Genomic DNA, 23,435 nt, shown 5'->3' on the forward strand with positions numbered 1-23,435 from the left:
AGCATCTCTGTTGAAGGAACCAACTCTCTGGCTAGATGATCATTAAAACGCATAAACCTACAGCCGCATGAGCCTTCAGGACAAGCCTCAAGTGCTAATTTGGTGTAAGATTACCTTGGTCTAGTGTTTAGTGATCAGTGATAGTTACATGTTCAAAACTAAAGGCCACTAATTTGTCAGGGTTGTCTCTACCTTTCTCCATCCTCAGAGCTTGCTCTTGCCATCATGGTTCACTAATCTAACATAGCTAAATAAATTATGTCACACTGATACATTGCAATCCAACGACAAAATAAAAATAGAAAGCAATCACTTTATAACCAGAAAATTTGCCAGATAGTATATTTAGCGATTGATCCAAATTATCTCACTAAATTGCACTTACAAAACAAGAAATTGGAAAGTAATTAGTACAAATAAAAGAGTTAGGCTGAAATATAAAAATATGAGTAAAATGAGGGCTCATTATATAAATATCAATAGTTCATGTATCTTTTACATGTTTGTAAATTACTCTCTCGACTCTCGAGTCATACATAGCTGCAATCTCTGACCTTCCTCACAGACTGATCCCTCTGTATTTAGAGACTTGGCTGCTCGGGATTGTACTTTGTGGGTTCTTACCTTTTGAAATATCTCTGTGTGTTGATACACGGGTAAGTCCCATATTGCACACATAGTGTTCGCTAAAATGCCTAACTGAGACTCGAGCTGTAAAAGTTGCATATACGCGGTTGGTTTCTCATTCTCTATTCTTCAAGATCTTGATTCATGAACATGATTACGGGTTTAATCGCATCCATTTCGTTAGTAGTTTAAATAATTTAACAGTTTTGGTTTTTGTGTCTCAACATAGTAGTGATTTGAGTTTTAATATGTTCTTCATTTCTTAGCTGCTGAGAAAACAAAGTGAAGTGATTTAGAGTATGTTGCGGAACATGATGATGCCGTGGAACAGAAGCAATCAGAATGTAGTTGGATTGTTGATAAGGCATTTCGCAACGAAACCTAAACCCAAGATGAAACCGATCGAGCTGAACACACCACCGGAGCAAACCCAGACGATCACCCGAGTCATCTTTGATATTTTGAAGGATCATGGACCTCTCACCATTGCTGAAACTTGGGATCGTGTCAAGGTACTCTCTTCTTTAACATAACCAGATGAAGTTTTTTTAGACAAGTAGGATGAATGAGTGTTTCTCAAATCTGTTCCAAAGGGTAGAGAGTGATATCTCAAAACCGATTTGAGAGATATCACTCTTCTACATTACAACATGCTTTCACTTTCTTTGTTCTTGAGGTTTGGGAGTGAAAATTTTCAATTGGCCAAAGGCAGAGAATGTAAGGTTGATGGGTTCTATATCAAAACCAAGTGGTGATGTCACTCTTTCTCAGTAAGAGATGATCTCATTTTTCATTATTAGAGGTTTTAGGACTGAAACTTAATAAAGCTATAATGGCTGTTCTTAATCTGTCAACAGTCGAGAATGTGAAGTTTGATTGAATTTTTTTCTCAAAACTGTGGCGATGTCACTATTGTCTAACACTATCAGATGCTTCCATTTTCTTTCTTAGAGGTTTTAGATTGACATTTTGATAGCTAGAGGTAGAGTAGAGATTGTGAAGGTTCATAATCATAGTTTCCATCTAGGATAGTTTTTTTTTGGTTAGCTTTCAAGCAAACTATGAAAGTATCACCGTTGATATTCAACACAAAGTGTATTTTTCAATCTGATCATTGGTATGTAAAAAATTAAACAGGAGGTGGGATTGAGAGGGCTAACGAGCAAGCGTCACATGAAGATAATACTAAGGTGGATGAGAGAGAGACAGAAGCTGAAGCTGATATGTAACCATGTTGGTCCTCACAAGCAATTCTTGTACACTACTTGGTTCACTAAACACAACCCTTCTAAATTCCCTAAGCCGCCGGAAAAACTCACAGGAAAATCCTCTGGCCACCCTTAAACTTCCCTGAGCCAACACTGTTAATTTGCAAGGCTTTGTTTCTTGGAGCTTCGTGTTTACTGTAAAAAGTCTGTTTTGACAAGTTTCTCTCAATGTTTCTGCTTCTGAACACTTTTCAAGGTACACCATGTATACAAATAATGCTTTTCAAGATTCTTAATCTTTTCTAAAAAGGTGTAGGAATGACATCATCATTCATGCCAACACTCTTCTTTGTTCGATGAATAGGAAATTTGTTTTTCCATCGCAGCACCAACCAGTATTTAGTATAAAATTTGTAACAATTATAATAAGTACAATCTTAGGTAATCTTATCTGTTGTTTCGTTTCTTCAACCTTTGGTATCAATTCTTCACATTTTGACATTTGGACAATTTTTATCTCTTGTACACAAACAATATTATTCTCAAATTGGATTGGATCAGCCAACGAAGGTGATTCTCTATTTCCCAAAGCACCAAATGTTAATGACCTCTCCAGTGTTTTTTTTTGTTACTTACAACTTTTAAAAGAAAATTTCTCTCTAACTAACCCTAAACCTAAAATCCACTAACTGAAAAAAAAAAAAAAACTAATACTCATTTCTGCCGTTAAAACCAGAGTTTTTTTTGAAAAAATGCAGAAATTCTAACTAGATAATTTGGAAACATTAAAAAAATATCTACATAGGCCGCCACTAATATTAGGATGATGATAATGCTACAACGAAGGTAGCGTGCAGTCGAACCAGTTAGAGAGATGTGATATTTTGGCTGCTACGCTTTTATTTCGACCAAAGAAAGTTTCTGCATTCGACAACATTACTGATACGTCATGTCTTAGTGCTTCCATACTCCGGTAATAGTTGTTCTCAAGCCGTGATCTGATTACTTCAAGAGACAAAGGAACTGGGAACCTGCAGAAACAAAACCATGTCAGCTTCCGCTCCACCAAAGCCTCTTCCAGTGTTGTAGAAACTAGTTACCTGTTGGTGTAGCTGGAGTTTCCCACGGTCTGCCTCAGTTTTTGTAGGCCATATGAATCCTGAAACGAATTCGTCGAGATTATTATGTCATATTGTTATGTTCTTGGGATGGTGTTGTGTCTTTGTCTCCTCTTAATCCACTAAGTTTTAGACTTTATATTAGGCTAACTAAAACCTGAGTATAAAGAGTGTGATCTATGAACCAACTAAGGTGATATAAACATGGGCCTAAGCTTTTTGGGTGAAGTATGAATTTGGTGGCTAGGATCACATACCTGGGTTCTTTTGTCTGAATTCTCTAACTTTGTTAAGGCCGAGAGAAGACGGTTTCGTTGCTCATCATCAATGTGAGGCTGCTCCCACTTGGTATCAGCATCAAAAAGCTCCCAGGGACTGTGAAGATGTGTCTCGGTAGGGTCACTCTTGTATTTAACTGTGTACCTCTCCCATGGACTATCAGGAAAATCAGGTGATTTGGGTTTCACAGCTAGAATCCGCCCTTCCCACCAACTACCATCTTCTTCCCCTTCATCTCTCCACCAAACCTTACACTTGTCCCTGCAAGTCCAGTTCCTCTGTATTGCTGCTTCATACCGACTTCTTTCCACAAGAAAATCTGGAAACGTCACCACCTCCTCAGGCAACGTAAGTTTGAAAGCTTTGTTGAACAGTTCGGAGTTTGGATCGATGACTTTAAGTATCATTTTGCAGCAGCTATCCCCAGAACCAGGAAGAGTTGCATATTCAAGACTTTCCACTTTACAAATCTCCACAGCCTTTATATCTCCCCCTTTTATTGAAGTCCAAGGACCCTTTTCCCCCGTTAGGGTGCTAAAGTTTAAGTATTCTTGATGCCCCTGAAAAATAGAATAACAGCCGCAGATAAAAGAATTGATACAAAAGGTTACATAAACGAAACAACAGACAAGATTACCACCAACACTTACCTGTCGCAAATACGCAACTTCATCCCCCATTTGTGGAATATAACGAGAACCCTCTTCATGTATCGATAATGTCAGCCAGGATACATTTTCTGTTAACTGCTGAGGTTCCTTTGTTACAGTAGGTTTAGTTTCAAAAGGATAAGTAGACTTTCTATTTCTTGTGGATCTCAAACGAAGTGTTGCCCCGGAAGCGGATCTCAGTTCTTCTTGAGAATTTTGGTTTCCACGTGAATCACTTATTTTATCTTGGATGCGTGTCAAACTGCCTTCCGACTTCTCGAATCCATTCAACTGACTTCCATTGAACCCATTAGACGCACCTTCATGGGACTTAGAGCCACTACCTTGATCCTGACTACAAGAACCTGGACTGATTTCTTTAGTAAGAGTAGCATCCCTGTCAAAATTGTTCTTATTCTTGCGTCTATAGACAAAATCAAACATCCTTTTAGGATGTGAGTGTGACACAGGAACATCATTAGCAATTGAGAGAGCATCACTGATCTGAGGATTTAATTCCCGAACACAATCATTCCGCAGAGATATCTCTGTCCCAACCACACCATCCTTTTGACTATCCAATGCCAAATCACATCTAGCGTCTTCAAAACCATCACTTAATGCATCAGGGCCACCAGTCTCTTGATCTATTGATGAAGGTTTTCCCTCTGGCCTCAAAGATGCATCAGAAGCCCTTGAAACTCTCTTGGATCGTATCCTCAAACTCCTAGAGATTGGTGGAAGGCTATCTATTAGATCTTGCCGATGACCGGTTACGTCCTGAGAACCATTAGAGGTCCCGTCATCAGCCAATCGACTTGGCGACCCATCCAGTTCTGGATATCGTTTCCCACCATTTGGAGTACCATTCGAGATCACCGTGTCAGTGTCAACTGTCATGCCATCTATATCTGTTTTCAATTCCAAACAAGTAGATGCCGTAACACCATTTCCATGGTGATTTGCATCTTTGTTAACATTATTTTCTTTTCCCTCCGGGTCACAGCCATTAAGTTCATGCGATACTATTGCTTCACCTCTTAATTCACCTCTTATTCGCTTTGATGTACGAGCCTTAACCATTCCCCATTTTACTTTACTTACATCTATCCCTTCAACTTGATTTGTGTGAATTTCAAGGTTCCCAGGAATCCTTGAGTCTTCAGCAGAGCCGTTCCCTAAAGTTGGAGATGGAACATCCGAAGACGATCCAGGCAGGTTCTCCAGCAAGGTAAGCTTATCTGAATTCCTAACAGGAAACCTAAGAACCAATCTCCTCCTTTCAGGAGGATGAGTTTCTCTGATATCACATTGCTGAGCCCCATCATCTGAATCACATACGAGGATATTTTTCCCTTTTGATTGCTTCCCATGCCCATTTGACAAAACTACATCAAGTTCACTATCCCCAGTGCCTGATTCTTGTGTTGTCGATTCACTTTCTGATGAATCACTCAATTCAGAGACCTCCTCTTCTGCGTCTTTAGATGTACCTGTAATCTTAGAAAACCAAGAGAGGGCATTTCGAGCAGCTGCTCGCCTAGGTCTGGCCGATTTAGATTTTGAAGACTTCTTCTTCGATTCCTTACGACCACTCCTAGATTTCCTGGTTCGTTTTTTGTTGCTTGGAGCTCCCTCGAGCTCATCAAAGTTTCTCTTTTTGACGCGCCTACCCGAAGAAGTCATAATCCCAGCCTGGTAAAGAGGTTAAAAGGGATTAGAACCCTGTTTAGAAGGCGCAAGATCAAAGAAACATATACAAAATACTCACTTCTTTCTTATGTTTTTTCCTTTTGGATCTTCGAAGGCTATTCTGATGATCATCATCCTCATCGCTTTCACCGGAACTGGAACCTGACTCACCAGAGGTTGAAGAATTTAAACATTCTTTCTCTTTTCCAGATGAATACTCTTCTGGCACATTGTATTCAGAGTCGTTTTCATCACTTAAGATATCGACTTCTGGTTCCCACTCCATTACATCTATAAATTCTGGCAACGGTTCAGCTAAGTCTAGATCTGCCAGAGGTGGCATTTGGTAATCTTGGTCTAAAGTGATATCTGGCCCCACAGCAAGCTTCAAAGAAGATGGTCGCCATTCTTTGCCTAAGGCGCCGAGTCGCCGTTTCTGAAACATGGTCTGATATGGCTCTTCATATGGAATCATCCCTACAATGCAGAACAATAGAGAGTGAATGATATGCCCATCCTCAGTGGAAGGATCCAAAAAGCATTTATAATCATCGTAAAAGAAATTAAAACCTGAATCACAAAGAGGATCCTCCATATTTCGGCGATAAGGTTGAAGTTGAGATTCCTGAATCAACGTTTCCAAATGCCAATTAGCGATCAAAATTATGCCTATAACGAGCACCATTATAAGTAGAACCACTAGAAGGGGGAGAAAAGACGAGCCCCTTACCTGGTCAAGGACATTACCATATATGTCCTGAATTAATGGCCGATAATCCCCCAGGAAGAACTGGAAGATGCAAAGAGCAGTTAGAAGAAAATACTATTTTTGCATAAGCTATCGCTAGACGGCAGCTCTCTTAGACGAGGTCACTGGTGCAATTAGAACTAAGATATTTCTATAATGCTTAGTAGGAATTTACAAATGTGAAGAGACATGTTTCCTATACAGAGGTTTTTAATGTTTATAGAATGTTTTGATCGAAAGGAGATTTCTTTTCTCTTCAATTAACGAAACTAGGACATACGTGAACCTCTAAAAGCAAACCATATCCGATTTAAGGTTCTATAAGAAATGTAGACAGTAGAAGTACAGTAATGAAGCTCTCTCCACGATTAAGTTATATTGGTACCTGATCATATTTAGCGTCCTTTTGAGAATCCCCTTGGCCTGTACTTAATATGTACATTTGGCCCACATTGTCTGACAGTATAATTGAAGTTCCATCCCTACATTAAGAAGACATAGATTAGCAATCAGATGGAGTAGAAGCATAACGAGTACAGCCCAAAAACTATTTGCTTACGGTGAAAACTTCCCATCAACCAACTGGTATTGTGAAATCTCGTATATTTGGATAGGTATGCCTTCCCATATCTAGAAGAATAGAACAAGTGCTTTAGTAATATAGATGCTGAAGAAGGGATTAGACAGTGAGGAAGGTTAAACTTACATCCCACACTATTGTTTTTCCATCATAGCCAGCACTCATAGCTATACGAGGATTGAAAGGATGGACATCCATAACATATGTCTACAAACAGTAAGTATAACATGTTAAAAAGGGTAAATAAAAGGAACAAAGAGGAATTCAAGCCTGGAACACTAAAACAAAAATCAGACTAACTTCACTAGTCATACTTTTCAGACACTAGAAGGCATAAATGAAATTCGGCAGAGTTGGGAGTGTTTTCAGAAAACGAAAAGAAATTAACTTATGCTCAAATAATGCAGAGCAGGGTCTTCTTAGGAGAAATATGATTTTGGTATTCGTTATTTTTAGCATGGGCAGCAAATTTCTTGTTCTTGTTATTTTTATCTTTTAAGTACACAGGTCAAAAGTCTTTGCAATTCCCAATCTTGCCTTAAGATAGTCTACCAAATATACAAAAGGGATCAGGCACTCACAGACAGTGTGTGACCAGTCAAAGAATGTACCAAGCTACCATCAGAGGCATTCCACACGCATATTCTACAATCTTTAACATAGAAAATGATTCTGGTTATCAAGAGTGGAGCGCTCTAGAAATCGGCCTGGATAAACTCATAGCCATTAAGAGTGTCAAAATAGTCTTACCCATAATAGCGGCAAGGACAAAACGATTATCTAGACTCCAAGTAATCATGTTAACCCCACGGGGTGTAGGTAGGATCCGTTGACGTGGGCCACCTCTAGGAGGTTGAGGAGGCATGGGCGGAGGTGGAACCTTGAGATGATATGCTCGTGTCCATCGGTAGCTTTTTCCCTGAAAGATATAAATAAATATCTGGTTCTCTGCTCGTATAAAAAAATGTATTGAATGAAGTGCAAGTCGCAGTCATTTTGGCGAAATTAAATATTACATGCGATCTCCTTGATCTTGGGATCCAAATGATTGCACTACCATCACGAGAGCATGTAACAATGTTATCATGACAAAACCTAGAAAAGACACCGTATCAAACACAAAAAAAAAACTTTAGAAAAAGGTGAAAAGTTAATAGTAATTGTATGATTATCTACTTGCAGCAGAGAATACAAACCAGGAATTCTTAAATTTTGGAACATTCTCGTCTTTCGAGTAGTCAGTTACAGAAAATTTAGATCCTGCAGCACAACCACTGAAAAGCAACACAGCAAATGAATAGGATCAGACAATTAGGATCTTATGAGTAATGTAATTTTAAAAGTGAACAGCCAACCTGAATTGAACATAGTTAACATCATTCTCATGTCCAGCTAGAACATCCATCTCATGATTCGGCTGGTCCAGATCATCGTTATTAATCTTATTAGCACTCCAAACCTGTAACCAAGAAAAACTTTTGTAGTTAAGTAAATCCTATAAATCTTGGCAGAAAATTGTGGATCTGCAATTTTGAACTCAAACCAAGATACAATTAGGAATTTTCATCACCGAGTATACTCTAGCAAGATGGTCAGAGCTGCCAGTGACAAAGACAGATCCATTAGCATTGAATGCACAGCAAGAGATACTCTTCTGATCATTACTAGAAGAAGGGCCACTGTTCTTTCCTGGAATAGGATTCCCTAGTCAGGTCTACAGCTTCCAATAAGTCAAAGCAAAAATAATTTAACTAGGAGCGTAAACAATCACCATCAGGAGTAGGAGGCCTAGGGACATATATCCGGGGAGAGAATTGGGCACCCCGAGCATCCCATATCCTACATGTACCATCATCGGACGATCTGCAGAGATTAAACAAAAGTCTCGTTTATTAAGATACCAATGAAATAAAGGCACCTTTTTCGAAACAGGCAAATAGAACCTCAAGACAACATAAAGGCACGAGTAGTGACATAGAGTAGAGAAAGATTCCACGGCTTAAATAATAAATTAACATCATAACTTCCATCTGAGGGAGTATGAATAAGAATGCATTTAATTTTTCAGCATTGTGACCAAAGTGGTTATTAGTTGATTCAAAATTTCAAAACAATAGACATAGGCAAACACCAAATCAACAGCATGTAAGAAGATGACAAAGCATAGTAATTTATTAATTATTCTCCAAAAAAAAAAGCGAGAAAATAATGCACCAGATAGCGTACATGATGCCAAAAGAACAATTTGAGAAGAATTCTTACGAGAGAAGCTGGTACGGGGATCCAGGTCTGGGACTAAATGCGATAGCAGTAACAGTTCCGGTATGTCCACGGAGAACAGAAATTGGTAAGCCATCTGGCAATCGCCACTACAAAAAATTCAGATGGGTGAAGTCATGAAGAGGCTAATATTTGGAAGCCATAATGGAATCATATACAGAAAACAATACAAGAAACTTACAATGCGGATCACACAATCATTTGATGCGGATGCTATGAAAATGTTGTTCGAACTCACAGCAAGATCAGTTATGTCACCCTTACAAATGCACCAAAAACACAATTGTTTAGCACCACTTAAATATACAGTAACAAAATGATAGCATTCTCGTAGAGTACTTGGAACTCACTTCATGCCCTCGACAGCTGGCCAGGCAGTATGCAGTGTCCATTGACCATACTTTTACAAGGCGGTCATCTGAACCAGTGATTACATACCTTCCTGAGCGATCAAATATAGCTGCAGAATTTACAGATAAGTTCAGGTATGCAGTTCATCTAATGGATTAGTCTATTATTTAGGAATGGAACTTGACACTAAGATTCATCCCTAAACCATTAAATATCATACCACAGTACACAGCGTTTCTGTGTCCACGTAGCCTCTTGATGTTTTGCATCTTTTGTACCATTGAAGATGGTTTTGCAATGGCATAACATGCTGCACGTATCGATGGGGCACGATGATGTCTGGCAAAACCACCACCAATCTCCCTCAAACTAATACCACGAACCTGATCAGCATGCATATGAGGCCAACGCATCCCAATAGGTGGTGCTTTGAGATCACTTCCAGCTATTTCCTTGTCAGCTGCCAAACAAAACGAAATAGCATATAGCAAACCAAGATTTTCAAAGAGAATTTAGTAAATGATAAATTCTAAAGCCCCAAATAATTTATTAGAGGAATTGATATTATTATGATGTGATTATATCCGTATCCAATTATATATACGTATGTGTGTGTGTGTGTGTGTGTCTGTGCATGTGTATGAGTTAAACTCGCCAATAAAACAAGAATTTATTTTCGAAATCACCTACAGCTCAAAAGGGAGAACGAGCCAGTGCCTAAAAGTGTTGGAGCACCAGCTCCAATCATTTTATTTCCATCACCAACCCCTCGTGAGGGACTAGGCCTATTTGACACAAAGACCAATTGCTTTAGAAGCTCCACCAAGTGATCTTTCTTTACATGAGAATACCTGATAAGTGCACATACAATGCCATGAAACAAGTTAAATATTTGGGGTGGGAAGAAACCCTAAACCAGTCATTAACAAATTAGAAATACAACGATATCATGAGAAACTTCTTCACATAAAAATTCATTTCAAATTCACAGAAGTACTTCAATCAGTGAGAGCAACACTATTAGTTACCTTTGAGCTAACTCAGTATAATTTAAAGGAAAGGAATTGCCATCATCATTCTCCTCCCCACTACGCAATCCACTCCTCGAGTACCAAGCATGATATCTTCTAGGAAGAAGCTCATGTTCAAGAAGTTCATGTCGCAACAGTGCATAAGTTCTCTGGCATGGCCCAGATGAAAGTAAGTGGAGCATCAAAAAGTAAACTTCCCGGAGGTCCAAATCAATGTTAGGCGCAACATTTTGAGGAACATCTGGGACTGGAATCTGCACATTCCCTGGCAAATTTCGGGAGATATTCAAAGGCTTCATAGGAAGTGAAACTGAATCGCCTTTTGGAGTATTTTTCCTAAGAGCCATTAGACCCTGTCAATTTGCCCGACACTGACGTCAATCATCAATGCAAACCGAACAGCTAGAACATGAATAGTCAAACAAATAACAACAACAAAAATATAATACTTACAACAAATAAGAAAAAGTAAAATAAGACCCTGGGAGATTTTCTTTTAGTCCTACTATCCGGAAAATTACAGTGGGAGAACACTGGAAATCTAGGGTATTGCAGATACGATAACACTGAAACCTATGCATCTCCAAAATTTGAGTGTGCTAAAACCTGCTCAACCAAGTAGTCCTATTTAATTCTTCACAGCAAACTCTCTAAACCACTACATGATAAATGAAAAAGTGAACAAACCGGCGTAGTATCCATCATTGTACTAATGCTTAATACTGTCTACTCCTAATGTTATGGCACTAGAACGAACTTGAAACTACAAAACTCAAGCATCCAAGATCAAGAAGTCCATTGAATAACAACTTCAGTATCTTAACTTAAATATACAAAGGTTCCATAAGAAGTCATGAGAACTAAAGAATACCCTAAACCCACAAAACACATACAAAGCTTTCCATGAACAACGGTACAAAAACTCTACAGCCAATCAAATGCAAGTTAACCTTCGATATGCATAAGAGGGCTTAGAGCCAATCAAATGCCAAGTTAAATTTGATAAGAAGAAAAGGGCTTAGGAAGTGTACCTCCTCTGGTGATGCAGCGTGAGCAGAGGAGAACTAAGATCACAGAGCAAACGAAACACTCCTCGTAAGAACTCCAAAACCATAACACATTGTCTCTGCAAAGCAACAATTAACAAAATAAATTAAAACAAAAACCCTAAATCAGAATCGCCCAATCTCTCTAACCACCAAAGAATCCAAACGCAAATCAAATCCAAAAACATTTCAAAACAGAATTAAGATTGAATACAGCGCATGCACAATGCTAACATCAGTTCCTCAATACAAATTTAAGAACAAACAAATCTCCCCACAAGTCACGGAGATTGAAAAAGAGAGGCAAACCAATTGAAGTCTCTTCTCTGTTAGAGAAAAGGCGGCGGTTAGAGAGTCGTCGAAACCTCTAAGCTTCGTTTAGAAATTGGAGGTTGAAGAAGATTAGAGTACCAAAACAAAAAACCAGATACCGAAAAATTGATAATAGGGTATTGTGAAGAGAGAAGAGGATCAAAAAATCCAAAAAAAGCAGTTGAAGTTTTCAATCTTTGTGAAAGCTTTTTAGCAGTTTGCGTTGTTCGTTTTTTTTAGTGAAAATTTCGGCAGAAGAAGACGAAAGGATTGTGGAGAGAAACGCACTGGATAGGCACAGAGAGAGACGAAACAGAACACAGCACCAGAAACGAACTTGACCCAAAACGCTGCGTTGCCCTGGCCCATTAACAGAACCAAATTGGTTTATCAGATTTTGAGTAACAATAAACAAGGTGGCTGGTTGTAGTTTAGTGGTAAGAATTCCACGTTGTGGCTGTGGAGATCTGGGCTCGAATTCCAACAGCCACATCTTTTTAAAAATTTTTGTAGTGTTATATTTGGGAATATTTATTTTGATACATATAATTTTTTTTGTATGTATGTAAGTTTTCAGAGTTCAAGCAACTTGTTATTATTAGCTTAATTATTAATTTCTTATATTTAAAAAATTAGCTTCATTTTTCATTTTTTATATGTTAAATTTTTTAAATACCTTAGTTACAAAATGAATGAAGTGGTAATCTATTCAAGCTATGTTTGAAACAAATAATATTGGGTTTAAATTCACCTCTTGGTGGTTAGAGTTAAGACTACATAAATGTGTGACCAGGTTCCAAATGCATATCATTCCCCATTACGGAGTAGTAGTTTATTCTCCTCCAAAAACTGTGCAAATAGACCATAGTGTGGATTGGTTCCTAAATTCAATTCATAGTAAGATTGGCAGTCTGTCATGTATTGAAAGTTCTACTCTACTGAAGTTCAATGTTTTTTTTTTTTTTGGCAAACACTGAAGTTCAATGGTTAAAAGTAAAATTTGATAAGTAATGTCCACATTGATAAGATCTTAGTTAATGATAAAGTATGTGAACTGTAACTAACGATCAAAACATTGTTTTTACATCTTTACGTCTCTTTTCTACTTTTTTGTTTTTATTTTTTGTACGACTTTTAGAAATATCAAAACCTTACTAAACAGATAAATGGTCTTATGAGTTTTTTTTATTTTTTTTTGAGACAAAGACTTGTTTTCATTAATCAATCTAAAATAGGTTCATACAAACCATAGGATAAAAGATAATGAAGCTTAACACAAATTAGAGACAACATCAAGGGAAAAAACAGCGGCTACAGAAAAGTAGATCGATGAAGGATCCATAAGAACTTGTAAATTAAGACTAGGAAGCAAATTGGCGCAAGTGATAACACGGTTTGTCGAACATTCATCCACGACATAAGTCTTGGACGGAGAAATGGTCACGGTCAATAGACTAAGTGATGTTGACGAGGGTTACTGTTAGGGGTAGGCCCGTAACCTAACAAAAGGCCCAGCCCATAAGAAGGCCCAAATAAACCTTCAGGAAGGGAAGGAATATTTTGGTCTTTGTAATGGACGAACCGACACAGTTCCCTATAAAAGCAGGCGCACGGCGTTCGATCAAAGGGAGAAAAAAGGAGAGACAAAAACAAAAGGTACGAATAGCAAGTACAAGGCTTTTTACCTGTTGAAGGTTAGAAGCGAAGGATTCGAAGACTCGTCCGTCTAACTCGTCCATTCTAACTCGTTCATTACTTGCTAACTCGTCTAAGTTGTATTGTAACCCGTCTTTTGTGCTTCGACACCGATTAATAGAAGAAAACTTCGACCATCCTTTTACCGAACTTAAACATTCTAATTGTGACCGATCTGGACATCAACAATTTGGCGCGCCAGGTAGGGGGAGCCAAGTCGAAATCTTCTTTGAAAGTTTGAAGAACGGACCTACAACAACTAGACGAGATGACCATTGTTACTAAAGAAGGAAGTAAGGAAGCTGGTTCGTCGGGTGGAACGACGGGTGGAACGACCACTCCAGCGGCGGATCAAGGGGAACAAACCACACTCCCAACTCCGGACGCCCCAAGAAAGGCTGCGGCGACAGAGAGCCCAGGGACGTTCGTCATTGCGACAAACTTAACCAGCCCGGCGACCGAAGAGCCAACGCCGAATCCTGCGCAGCTCGCATTGCTCAGTAGCCAACCCGTTTCCAGTATAGACGAACTCTTTCGCGGGATATTGATGCGTCTCGACCAACAAGAAGAGCGAACTAATACTCGGCTAGACGCGCTGACTGCAGCACAGATCAACTCTCAGGACGAGATCAACCATCTCCACTCCACCAGGAAAAATTTGGCAAGTTTCATCCCAGCCAGGACGACGCTAGGGACAAGTGTACGAGGAGGTTAACCAGAGCGCAATCCCGCCCCACGCATCGACGAGCGAGACAATGGGACAAAAGACACCGAGCTAAAAGAAATTTGAGAGAAGATGCAAGAAATGGTAACAGTCTTCCATAGAGCAACAAGTAAAGCACCTGAAGTGGATCTCATGCTCGAAGCAACGCAACGAACCCCGTTCTCTAGAAGACTCGCTACTACGGCGGTAAAACGTGCAGTCAAGCCAAGGTTGGACTATTATGACGGCATGGTCGATCCGCGAGACTTCTTGCTTACCTTCGGTGTATCCCTCGGCCCTTTACAGTTCATCCCGACGGAATACGATGCTGGAGCCTGCCAGGTCTTTGCTGAGCATTTGACAGGAACCGCTTTAAGCTGGTTCTCAAGACTGACACCTGGGTCAAGCGATAGTATCAAGGACCTGATAACTGCATTCTTAAAGCAATTCTCTGTTCTAATGGAAAACAAGAACTCTCATGCCGACCTATACGCCCTGCCTCAACAACGAAATGAATCACTCTGGTCTTCTATTGGACGCTTTAGAGAGGTTGTCGTCAACATCTCGATCCCAGACGCGGCTGCTATCATTGCACTCAAGAACGCACGTTGGTACGAGTCTAGATTTAAAGAATAGCTATCTTTAACTCATGTGGAAACCATAGCTGACGCCCTGGGACGAGCCGCGAAACACATCGAGCTTGAAGAAGAGAAAGTGGTCAACGCTAAGAAACACTCCGGCGAAACAAGCGTCGCGACCAAGCAGCCAGTAATCACAGCTCCGAAAGTCGAATATGTCGAGCCACGAGAACACTTTACCAGAAATCAAGATCGAACTCGTCGAACTTTTGCCATCGGCGAAAATAAATACATCCGGAAGGAAGGAGGTGAGAGCAGTGCGACCCAATATTGTGATTATCACCAAAGTGCCACCCACGCGACTGAGGAATGTCGTTACCTCCAAACGATCCTAATGGAATGATACAAAAAAGGGACAATAGTCATCGAATCTGACAGAAGCAAGACGACCCGGCCCGGTAACAGCGACATCAAGCGAGCTGAGAATATCGCTCGAAAATTTGTCAAGGATTCCAAAACCCTCGCCGATCAAAGCAAAGACGAAATGGAAACTCTAGGCGCCATCAGTCATGAAAAACGGCAACGTACAGACCGACAAGCCGACCAGCGCCCCCAACCATAAGACGGATAAACATGATCATGGGTGGATTAACAGGATGCAATGACTCGGTCAGGTCAATAAGAGACTATACTAAGCAGGCCAAAATAAGGAAGTCGTGGCCTTCAAAAATCAGCTCCGAAAACGCAACGATTTCTTTCGACAATAACGACCTAGAAGGTTTGGATCTGCCACACAACGATCCCCTGGTCGTCGAATTACTGATCAGCGAAAGCGAGGTCTCAAGAATTTTGATTGACACCGGAAGTTCGGTAAACGTGATCTTCAGGAACGTCCTGGCACAAATGGAGATCGGAGAGAGTGACATCAAGCCAGAATGCCATTCTTTGACCGGTTTCGATAGGGATCATATCATGTCAGTCGGCACCATCGATCTGCCAATTTTTGTGGGAAGCATGAGCAGGTATTTTAGGTTCGCCGTCATCGACAAGCTGACTATCTACAACGTAATCCTTGGGACCCCGTGGATCCATAAGATGAAAGCAGTACCATCGACGTATCATCAGTGCGTCAAATTCCCAACCCCGAAAGGTATATATACGCTGCGCGGAAACCAACAGAGTGCAAGAGCCTGCTTCCTGATCAAACACAGAATTCTCACAGGAAAGAAGTTATAGCAATCAAAGCAGCGGGTCGGCGACGACAGCTCGTCACCGACCGACGGAAATCTGACCCCAATTCAGCAGGGCGTCGCTGCAACAGAAGAAGTATGTTTGGACGACACTGACAAGAAACGGTGTGTGAATATCAGAATAGAGATCACCCCGATCATGCGAAGCGAGCTAATCCTTTTTCTCAAAACAAATATATCGACATTCGCATGGACTGTAACTGACATGAAAGGAATCGACCCAACCGTCACAACCGTCACAACTCACGAACTTAATGCCGATCCAACACACAAACCAGTCAAACAAAAAAGACGCAAGTTAGGACCCGAAAGATCTCAAGCCGTAAACAACGAAGTGGACAAACTCCTTGGCGCTGGATCCATCGTCGAAATAAAACATCCTGACTGATTGGCCAATCTAGTAGTCGTCAAAAGGAAGAATGGGAAATGGCGAGTCTGCGTGGATTTTACCGACCTAAACAAAGCTTGCCCAAAGGATAGTTTCCCTTTGCCACGAATCGATCAACTCGTCAAAGCAACCGCGGGAAACGAGCTGCTGACCTTCATGGACGCCTTTTCCGGGTATAATCAGATATTAATGCACAAAGACGACCGGGAAAAAACATCGTTCATAACAGACAGGGGGACATACTGCTACAAGGTCATGCCTTTCGGCTTAAAAAACGCGGGGGCAACTTACCAACGACTGGTGAATAAAATGTTCGCTGAACAACTCGGTAGGACGATGAAAGTTTATATAGACGACATGCTTGTCAAGTCACGGCGGGCAAACGATCATATCACCCATTTACGACAATGTTTCGACGTCTTAAACAAGTACGGAATGAAGCTAAACCCAGCCAAGTGCACTTTTGCAGTCAAATCGGGAGAGTTCCTCGGCTACTTGGTGACCCGGTGAGGCATTGAAGCAAACCCCAAGCAAATTAAGGCAATACTCGACCTACCATCACCAAAAAATGCTAGGGAAGTGCAGCGACTAACTGGACGAATTGCGGTCCTAAATCGTTTCATATCCAGGTCAACTGACAAGTGCCTACCTTTCTACCAACTCCTCAAGACCAAAGGGAAGTTCGAATGGAACGAAGCCTGCCACGATGCATTCAGCAAGTTAAAGAGCTCCTTATCCACCCCCCCCCCCCGATCCTTACCAAGCGAGAGTTTGGAGAAGTCCTGTTACTCTACATCGCAGTTTCCGAATCAGCCGTCAGCGGCGTTCTCGTCAAGGACGACCGAGGAGAACAACGACCTATTTTCTATATACGTAAATCCCTTGACGATGCAGAAACGCGTTACCCGAAAGTCGAAAAGGTCGCCCTGGCAGTCGTCACATCGGCAAGGAAGCTCCGACCATATTTTCAGTCACATACCATAGTCGTCCTATCCAACCAGCCCTTACGATATGTATTACATAGTCCAAATCAATCTGGCCGGTTGACGAAGTGGGCGATCGAACTCAGCGAGTACGACATCAAATACCGCACACGCCCAGCTGCTAAATCCCTAGTGTTGGCCGACTTCTTAATCGAGCTATCACTAGACGTATCCAGGCCAACCCTCGCCGACCCGACAGACGACCGGTGGACATTGCATGTGGATGGAGCATCTTCGCACCTTGGGTCCGGTGTGGGAATCCGCCTTACTTCTCCAACTCGCAAAATCTTAGAACAATCTTTTCATCTTCGGTTTCAAGCAACCAACAATGTCACCGAGTATGAAGCACTTATCGCCGGACTTAAGCTCGCCAGCGGGATGCAAGTCAGGCGAATCCGCGCTTTCTGTGATTCACAGCTCGTTGTCAATCAATATAGGGCGAATACGACACAAAAAGCGAACCGATGGCAGCATACCTTGACGTCGTCAAAATTCTGTCCAAACGGTTCGACAAATTCGAGCTCGTCAAAATCCCTAGAGGGGAGAACGCCCAGGCCGACGCCTTAGCAGCACTCGCTTCAACGTCCAACCCGGACCTACGACGTATCATCCCAGTTGAGAGCATCAATATGCCAAGTATAGAGGGAACACGAGCCGAGACATGCCTCGCCCTTCACCAGCCTAACGAAATCCGAACCACCTACCGAATGGCGACATCGCGTCGGCAATGCGAACCTCCCTCAGAAAACGACCCAACGGACTGGCGAGTTGAAATCCGGTCATATCTCGCCGATGGTGACGTGCCAACAGACAAATGGGCCAAAAGACGGCTCAAAGCAAAAGCTGCTCATTATACCCTAATGAAAGACCACTTACTTCGATGGACCGCATCAGGAGCCCTTCTCTTATATATACACGGCGACGACACAGAACGTGTCATGGTAGAAATCCACGAGGGAGCCGGCGGAAACCACTCGGGTGGACGAGCCCTGGCACTACGAATCAAAAAGCACGGCTATTACTGGCCCAAAATGATGTCTGATTGCGAAAAGTTCGTCGCCAGATGCGAAAAGTGCCAGCGACACGCCCCCATAATCCACCAGCCGACCGAACTCTTGCGAGCCGGCGTATCCCCATACCCATTCATGCGCTGGGCGATGGACATTATCGGCCCACTACCCGCTTCCAGACAGAAACGCTATATCCTCGTCCTCACCAACTATTTCACCAAATGGGTCGAGGTCGAGTCCTACGCCAATATCAAGGCCAAGGACGTCCAACTCTTTGTGTGGAAGTATATCATTTGTCGTCACGGTCTTCCTTACAAAATAGTCACCGACAACGGTTCGCAGTTCATTTCTCTGCAATTCGAAGATTTTTGTGCAAGATGGCGAATCAAATTGCGAAAGTCAACACCAAGATACCCACAAGGAAATGGACAAGCCGAAGCAACAAATAAAACTATACTTGACGGCTTGAAGAAGAGGTTGGACGCCAAGGGCGCTTGGGCCGACAAACTCGACGGTGTACTTTGGTCTTACCGAACAACCCCACGACAAGCTACCAACCAAACTCCGTTTTCTCTGGCTTATGGTATAGAAGCAATGGAACCTGCTGAAGTCGGCAGTACGAGCCTTCGCCAAACAATGCTCGTCCAATATACCGCACTCAACAGTCAAATGCTCCTTGATCGACTCGACGAGTTGGAAGAAGAACGCGACAAAGCGCTGCTATGAATTCAGAACTATCAACTCGCCGCAGCGAAATACTACAACAAGAAGGTCCATAACCGACACTTTGACGAAGGAGATACTACAACAAGAAGGTCCATAATTCAATGATGTATTGTTGGCTAAACAGTATTGGTATTTAATTTATTTTCTGAATTCTTTATTTGCTCGGGTGTTTAGGGTCAATATTTTAGAAACAAGCATCTATTGATGGCAAAGAAACCATACTCTTCTTCATTTGGGTGGAAAAGTATTTTCTCAACTAAAAGTTTAGTGTAAAGAGGTGCACGATGGACGTTAGGGTCATGGTGTAATATTTCGGTTTGGCGCGATCCTTGGATTCCTGACCAACATCCCCGACCAGCAAATTGTATGGGCCTACAATTACATCCAAATCTAATGGTTAATCACTTGATTAATCCGCTCACGAAAGAGTGGCATTTACCTATTCTCCAGGAATTTATGGATCAGGAGGATATCAAAATTATAAGGAGTTTGCCTGTTAGCAAATAATTTAAGCCAGATCGGTTGGTTTGGCATTATACGAAATCTGGAGCGTTCTCAGTTAAGTCGGGATATAAGTTAGCTCAAGCCATGACAGTCGAAATCGAGTACGGTCCTAGTTCTACTGCCCCGAAGGCTCTAACAGGTTACTTTTAATTCAGGTTACTTTTAATTGCTAGGTTCATAAAAAAAATTCCCATATCATAAACTATAAGTCCTAGGGATCAGGTTTGGAACCTTTGGGTCCCACCAAAAATTAAATAGTTTTTCTGGCAAAAAGCGTCTGGTTCTCTCTCGGTGACAGCGCGTTTAGCTTCTCGGGGAGTTCAGTGTGACACATTGTGTAAAAGATGTGATTTTGCGGCATAAACTATTAATCACACATTCTTTGACTGTCCTCATTCCTGTCAAATATTGGATTTGGTCTTCGTTGGATTACCCCCATGCAGTTTCCCATATTAGTCAGTGTACTCAAATTTGGATTTTAGTTTTGGCAATGGGACATTCTCTATGGCTTTAGGAGCCTCTCATCATTCAATACCATGGCTTGTTTGGTTCTTATGGAAGGATTGGAATAAGAACCTATTTCAAGGGATATAGTCAGAGCCAATAGATATCATTAATCAGGCTTTAAGTGAACAATTATTGTGGAAGAAGGCCCAATTAGTCTCAAGGATTATCTCGGGTTCTCCGGAACCCTTGCATACCCCAGAACCAATTAATCGCTGTCAAGTTGATGGTTCTTGGAAATCATCAGAACTTAATTCAGATATAGACTGGTGGTGCCGTAATTGTGAGGATCAGACTTTAGTGCTAGGTGCAAGATGTCAAAGACGAAGTTCTTCCCCTCTAGCATTCGGAGCTAGAAGCTTTGTTATGGGGTATGGAGTTTATTCTTTCCAAAGGAGTTGATTGTCGAAGATTTGAGACGGATTTTGCATAGCAAGTTACAATGGTACAAGCCCTAGAGGAGTGGCCGACCTTCTCTACGCTCCTTGATGAGTTCTAGACTCTTAGTGTCTCCTAACCTCCTTTCACTCTCTCCAAGATTCCTCGGACGTCCAATGTGAAGGTTGATTATTTAGCTCGTTCTTCTTAATCGTTAGTGTTGGAAATTACTTAATAAATAACTTTTCTCTGGTTTATACAACTAATCAAGGAGTTTTGTTCTAATTATTGTTAGGTGAAAAAAAATTTATACTTTTTTTTTTAACAGCTGCATTTATTAATGATGTGCAATGTGATCCTCAAGGAAGATTGATACAAGATAAGGAGGAATATAATAGTAAGACACAAAGTTTCTTGGATGAACAAATTCTTCTATTGCTAATCGATCCGCTGCTTTATTATTGTCTCTTCTGGTCCAGTTGAAGATGACGTCTGAGAACTTGTTTCTCCAATGATGAACTTCTCTTATCCAATTATGGAGTTTGAAATTGTTTGATTCTCCATTAACCAGAATTAAATTAGTAAATTAAACAAAAATTGTAGCATATCTACTATTAGGTTATTATTTTTAATTGCTATGTTCTAATAAATAAAATAACATGATAATTTATGACCGGTCTTTTCAATCGCAATTACTTTTTATAAATTGAAAATGATATAATGACATAAATAATTTTATTAATAATTATTACAATGATTGCATAAATGAATTTCTTTATTTTCTTTTCGCTTATTTCAATTTACTATTTCAATGTTTTAATTTTTTTTTTGTGATTTACAGTGTTGGCAGTCAAAAGGATGATATGAATACAATAAAAATAAGATGCATTTTTCTTATGGTGTTGACACTTAAGCATTTTTGAGTAACCTGGAGCTGACACATCAGATTATTTTTCTGCCAACAAAATCATTTTGTAAATACAGCTCAGCTTCGTTGTTTTACACCTAAGCATTTTTCTCTTTTACTTCTTGACACATCTCAATAATTTGTCGTCATATGAAACAAATTCACAAAAAAAAAATGCTAATCTGAAAACAAAAAAAAACTTAAGACGGATCGAGATGGAGAAGAAGATTATCATACACAAAGTAGAAGATTAAGAAACATGGCTTGAAGTAAAACACATCCCTTAATTCTACTGTTTGATTCTCTATGGCTATTTCATTTGTGTGAAATTGGGATCATGGAGTTTTTAAATTTTTTTTTGCATTTTTTGTATCATGAATCTGATGTATGGAATTGGTGGAGACCCTTAATTTTGATTATGGGGAAACCTTTGTTCTTTCTGGGTTATTAGGACTTGGGGCAGGTGCTGACGTTTTTTTGTTTATGTAGTTTGGGAAATTAGAGAACTAACACTCATAACATTTGATTGATTCGTTTATTTTTAACTAAGGGTTTTTGGGAGCACAGGTTACGTATCATGGATCGAAAATGGGACTATTCAAAACAACATCTTGTTTGGTCTTCCAATGGTTAGATACAAAGTATGGAGAAGTTCTTAATGTTTGTTGCTTTGACAAAGACCTACAAATGATGGAGTTTGGCGATCAGACTGAGATTGGGGAACTCGGTATCAACCTCAGCGGAGGGCAGAAGCAGTGTATACAGCTCACACGTGCGGTCTATCAGGAATACATTGTATACTTGCTCAACAATAATTTAAGCGCAGTGGATGCTCATACCGGTTCAGATATATTCAAGGTAACAAGGGATAGAAAACTAAAAAACTCTTTCATGTATTAAAAGGTAAAACAGGTTGCGCTGATATTTGTTATTGTGATGTTTTGGTATAGAATTGTGTAAGAGGAGCTCTGAAAAGCAAGGCCATATTGCTCGGAACCCATCAAGTGGATTTCTTGCACAATGTCGACTGCATTTTGGTAGAACAATTATTCCTACTTTTATCTTATCGAAATCTAAAGACTTGAATTTGTTCTTATGAAATAAATGGACTTTCAGGTTATGCGGGAGGGGAGGATGGTTGAGTCAAGAAGATATGACAAATTAGTCAACTCCAGGTTGGATTTTGGGGAACTTGTGGCTGCACATGAGACATCAGCGGAGCTAGAAGAGCAACTTCTTCAGCCCAATAACAACCGCTCCAAACGCTCAAGTCTGTGTACGACCCAATCTTCCTACAAAGGAAGATGAACTTGATGCAACACAAGCTAAGATGGCTCTCTAGATTAACTTTCTCATGTGACAAAACAAACAAAATCTTTTGAACATTTTTTATATTTTATCGGATTGTTAAAACACTTTTGTTTATATTTCTATTAATAAAGTCAAAGCTATTTAAAGAAACATATTTAGTTATAATTAAATTCTACTTTGATCCATATAGTATAACAAACACTAGATTTGAATCCGCCCTACACCGCGGAGCTAATTATTTATTACTATTTTTTTTTAATTTTAAGTTCTATTTACTTGTTAATTTTGTTAGTTTAGTTTAGTGTTTAAGATTGTATATTTGTATTTTGATTGTAATTTTAAGAATGAACCCACGGTATACCGTGAAACAATTTGTATTTTTACATAATATTAATTTCAACTTAGTATACTCAATATTGATAGTGTTGACAAAATAATGAATATGATGTTTTTGCCCGTGTAGCTTTGAATTAATGATATTTTAAATTTCTATCAATATCGATCCAAACTCGTCCCATATAACCATGTCCCAACATATTTTAACTCGTTGTACACCGCATAATAAATATTTTTCTT

The 23,435-nt window shown here is 40.3% G+C and overlaps 2 protein-coding genes and 1 pseudogene across 6 annotated transcripts; 2 read left to right on the plus strand and 1 right to left on the minus strand.

Annotated features, from left to right (window-relative positions):
• Nucleotides 1–514: 514 nt before the first annotated feature.
• LOC104725438 (uncharacterized) lies at nucleotides 515–2,175 on the plus strand. 2 transcript variants are annotated; one of them, XM_010444102.3, is made up of 3 exons: nucleotides 515–656; nucleotides 894–1,139; nucleotides 1,765–2,175. In XM_010444102.3, exons 2-3 carry the CDS (start codon nucleotides 927–929, stop codon nucleotides 1,969–1,971), a joined length of 420 nt encoding a protein of 139 aa, XP_010442404.1. In that variant the 5' UTR covers nucleotides 515–656; nucleotides 894–926; the 3' UTR covers nucleotides 1,972–2,175. The 2 variants fall into 2 exon arrangements, with proteins under 2 accessions (XP_010442404.1, XP_010442403.1); XM_010444101.3 differs by having other exon boundaries at nucleotides 592–733.
• A 212-nt stretch (nucleotides 2,176–2,387) lies between these two features.
• On the minus strand, nucleotides 2,388–12,439 carry LOC104725439 (uncharacterized). Of its 4 annotated transcripts, none has more exons than XM_010444106.3 (25): nucleotides 11,920–12,439; nucleotides 11,596–11,690; nucleotides 10,562–10,917; nucleotides 10,220–10,384; nucleotides 9,754–9,993; nucleotides 9,533–9,642; nucleotides 9,364–9,441; nucleotides 9,165–9,271; nucleotides 8,674–8,765; nucleotides 8,473–8,591; nucleotides 8,258–8,361; nucleotides 8,099–8,176; nucleotides 7,919–7,997; nucleotides 7,653–7,821; nucleotides 7,484–7,554; nucleotides 7,029–7,109; nucleotides 6,882–6,952; nucleotides 6,708–6,804; nucleotides 6,305–6,364; nucleotides 6,145–6,199; nucleotides 5,654–6,051; nucleotides 3,883–5,577; nucleotides 3,211–3,792; nucleotides 2,936–2,994; nucleotides 2,388–2,866 (listed from the first exon to the last, which is right to left on the minus strand). In XM_010444106.3, the coding sequence occupies exons 5-25, from the start codon at nucleotides 9,944–9,946 to the stop codon at nucleotides 2,671–2,673; spliced, it is 4,494 nt and encodes a 1,497-aa protein (XP_010442408.2). In that variant the 5' UTR covers nucleotides 9,947–9,993; nucleotides 10,220–10,384; nucleotides 10,562–10,917; nucleotides 11,596–11,690; nucleotides 11,920–12,439; the 3' UTR covers nucleotides 2,388–2,670. The 4 variants fall into 4 exon arrangements, with proteins under 4 accessions (XP_010442408.2, XP_087332120.1, XP_010442405.2 ...); XM_087475994.1 differs by having other exon boundaries at nucleotides 10,224–10,384; nucleotides 12,211–12,391; XM_010444103.3 differs by having other exon boundaries at nucleotides 10,224–10,384; nucleotides 11,920–12,325.
• Nucleotides 12,440–22,136: 9,697 nt separating this feature from the next.
• LOC147935173 (ABC transporter C family member 4 pseudogene) lies at nucleotides 22,137–22,856 on the plus strand (annotated as a pseudogene).
• Nucleotides 22,857–23,435: the final 579 nt, after the last annotated feature.

The sequence above is a fragment of the Camelina sativa genome, chromosome 11, assembly GCF_030686135.1.
Source record: "Camelina sativa cultivar CO46 ecotype springtype chromosome 11, ASM3068613v1".
NCBI lineage: Eukaryota > Viridiplantae > Streptophyta > Magnoliopsida > Brassicales > Brassicaceae > Camelina > Camelina sativa.

Coding starts and splice junctions, on each gene's coding strand:
- LOC104725438 (XM_010444102.3), top strand. CDS start 927: ATGTTGCGGAACATGATGATGCCGTGGAACAGAAGCAATCAGAATGTA. Junction 1,140..1,764: donor AAACTTGGGATCGTGTCAAG/GTACTCTCTTCT, acceptor AAAATTAAACAG/GAGGTGGGATTGAGAGGGCT.
- LOC104725439 (XM_087475994.1), bottom strand. CDS start 10,911: ATGGCTCTTAGGAAAAATACTCCAAAAGGCGATTCAGTTTCACTTCCT. Junction 8,362..8,472: donor ATCTTGCTAGAGTATACTCG/GTGATGAAAATT, acceptor TCTTGGTTACAG/GTTTGGAGTGCTAATAAGAT. Junction 7,110..7,483: donor TGACTGGTCACACACTGTCT/GTGAGTGCCTGA, acceptor TACTGTTTGTAG/ACATATGTTATGGATGTCCA.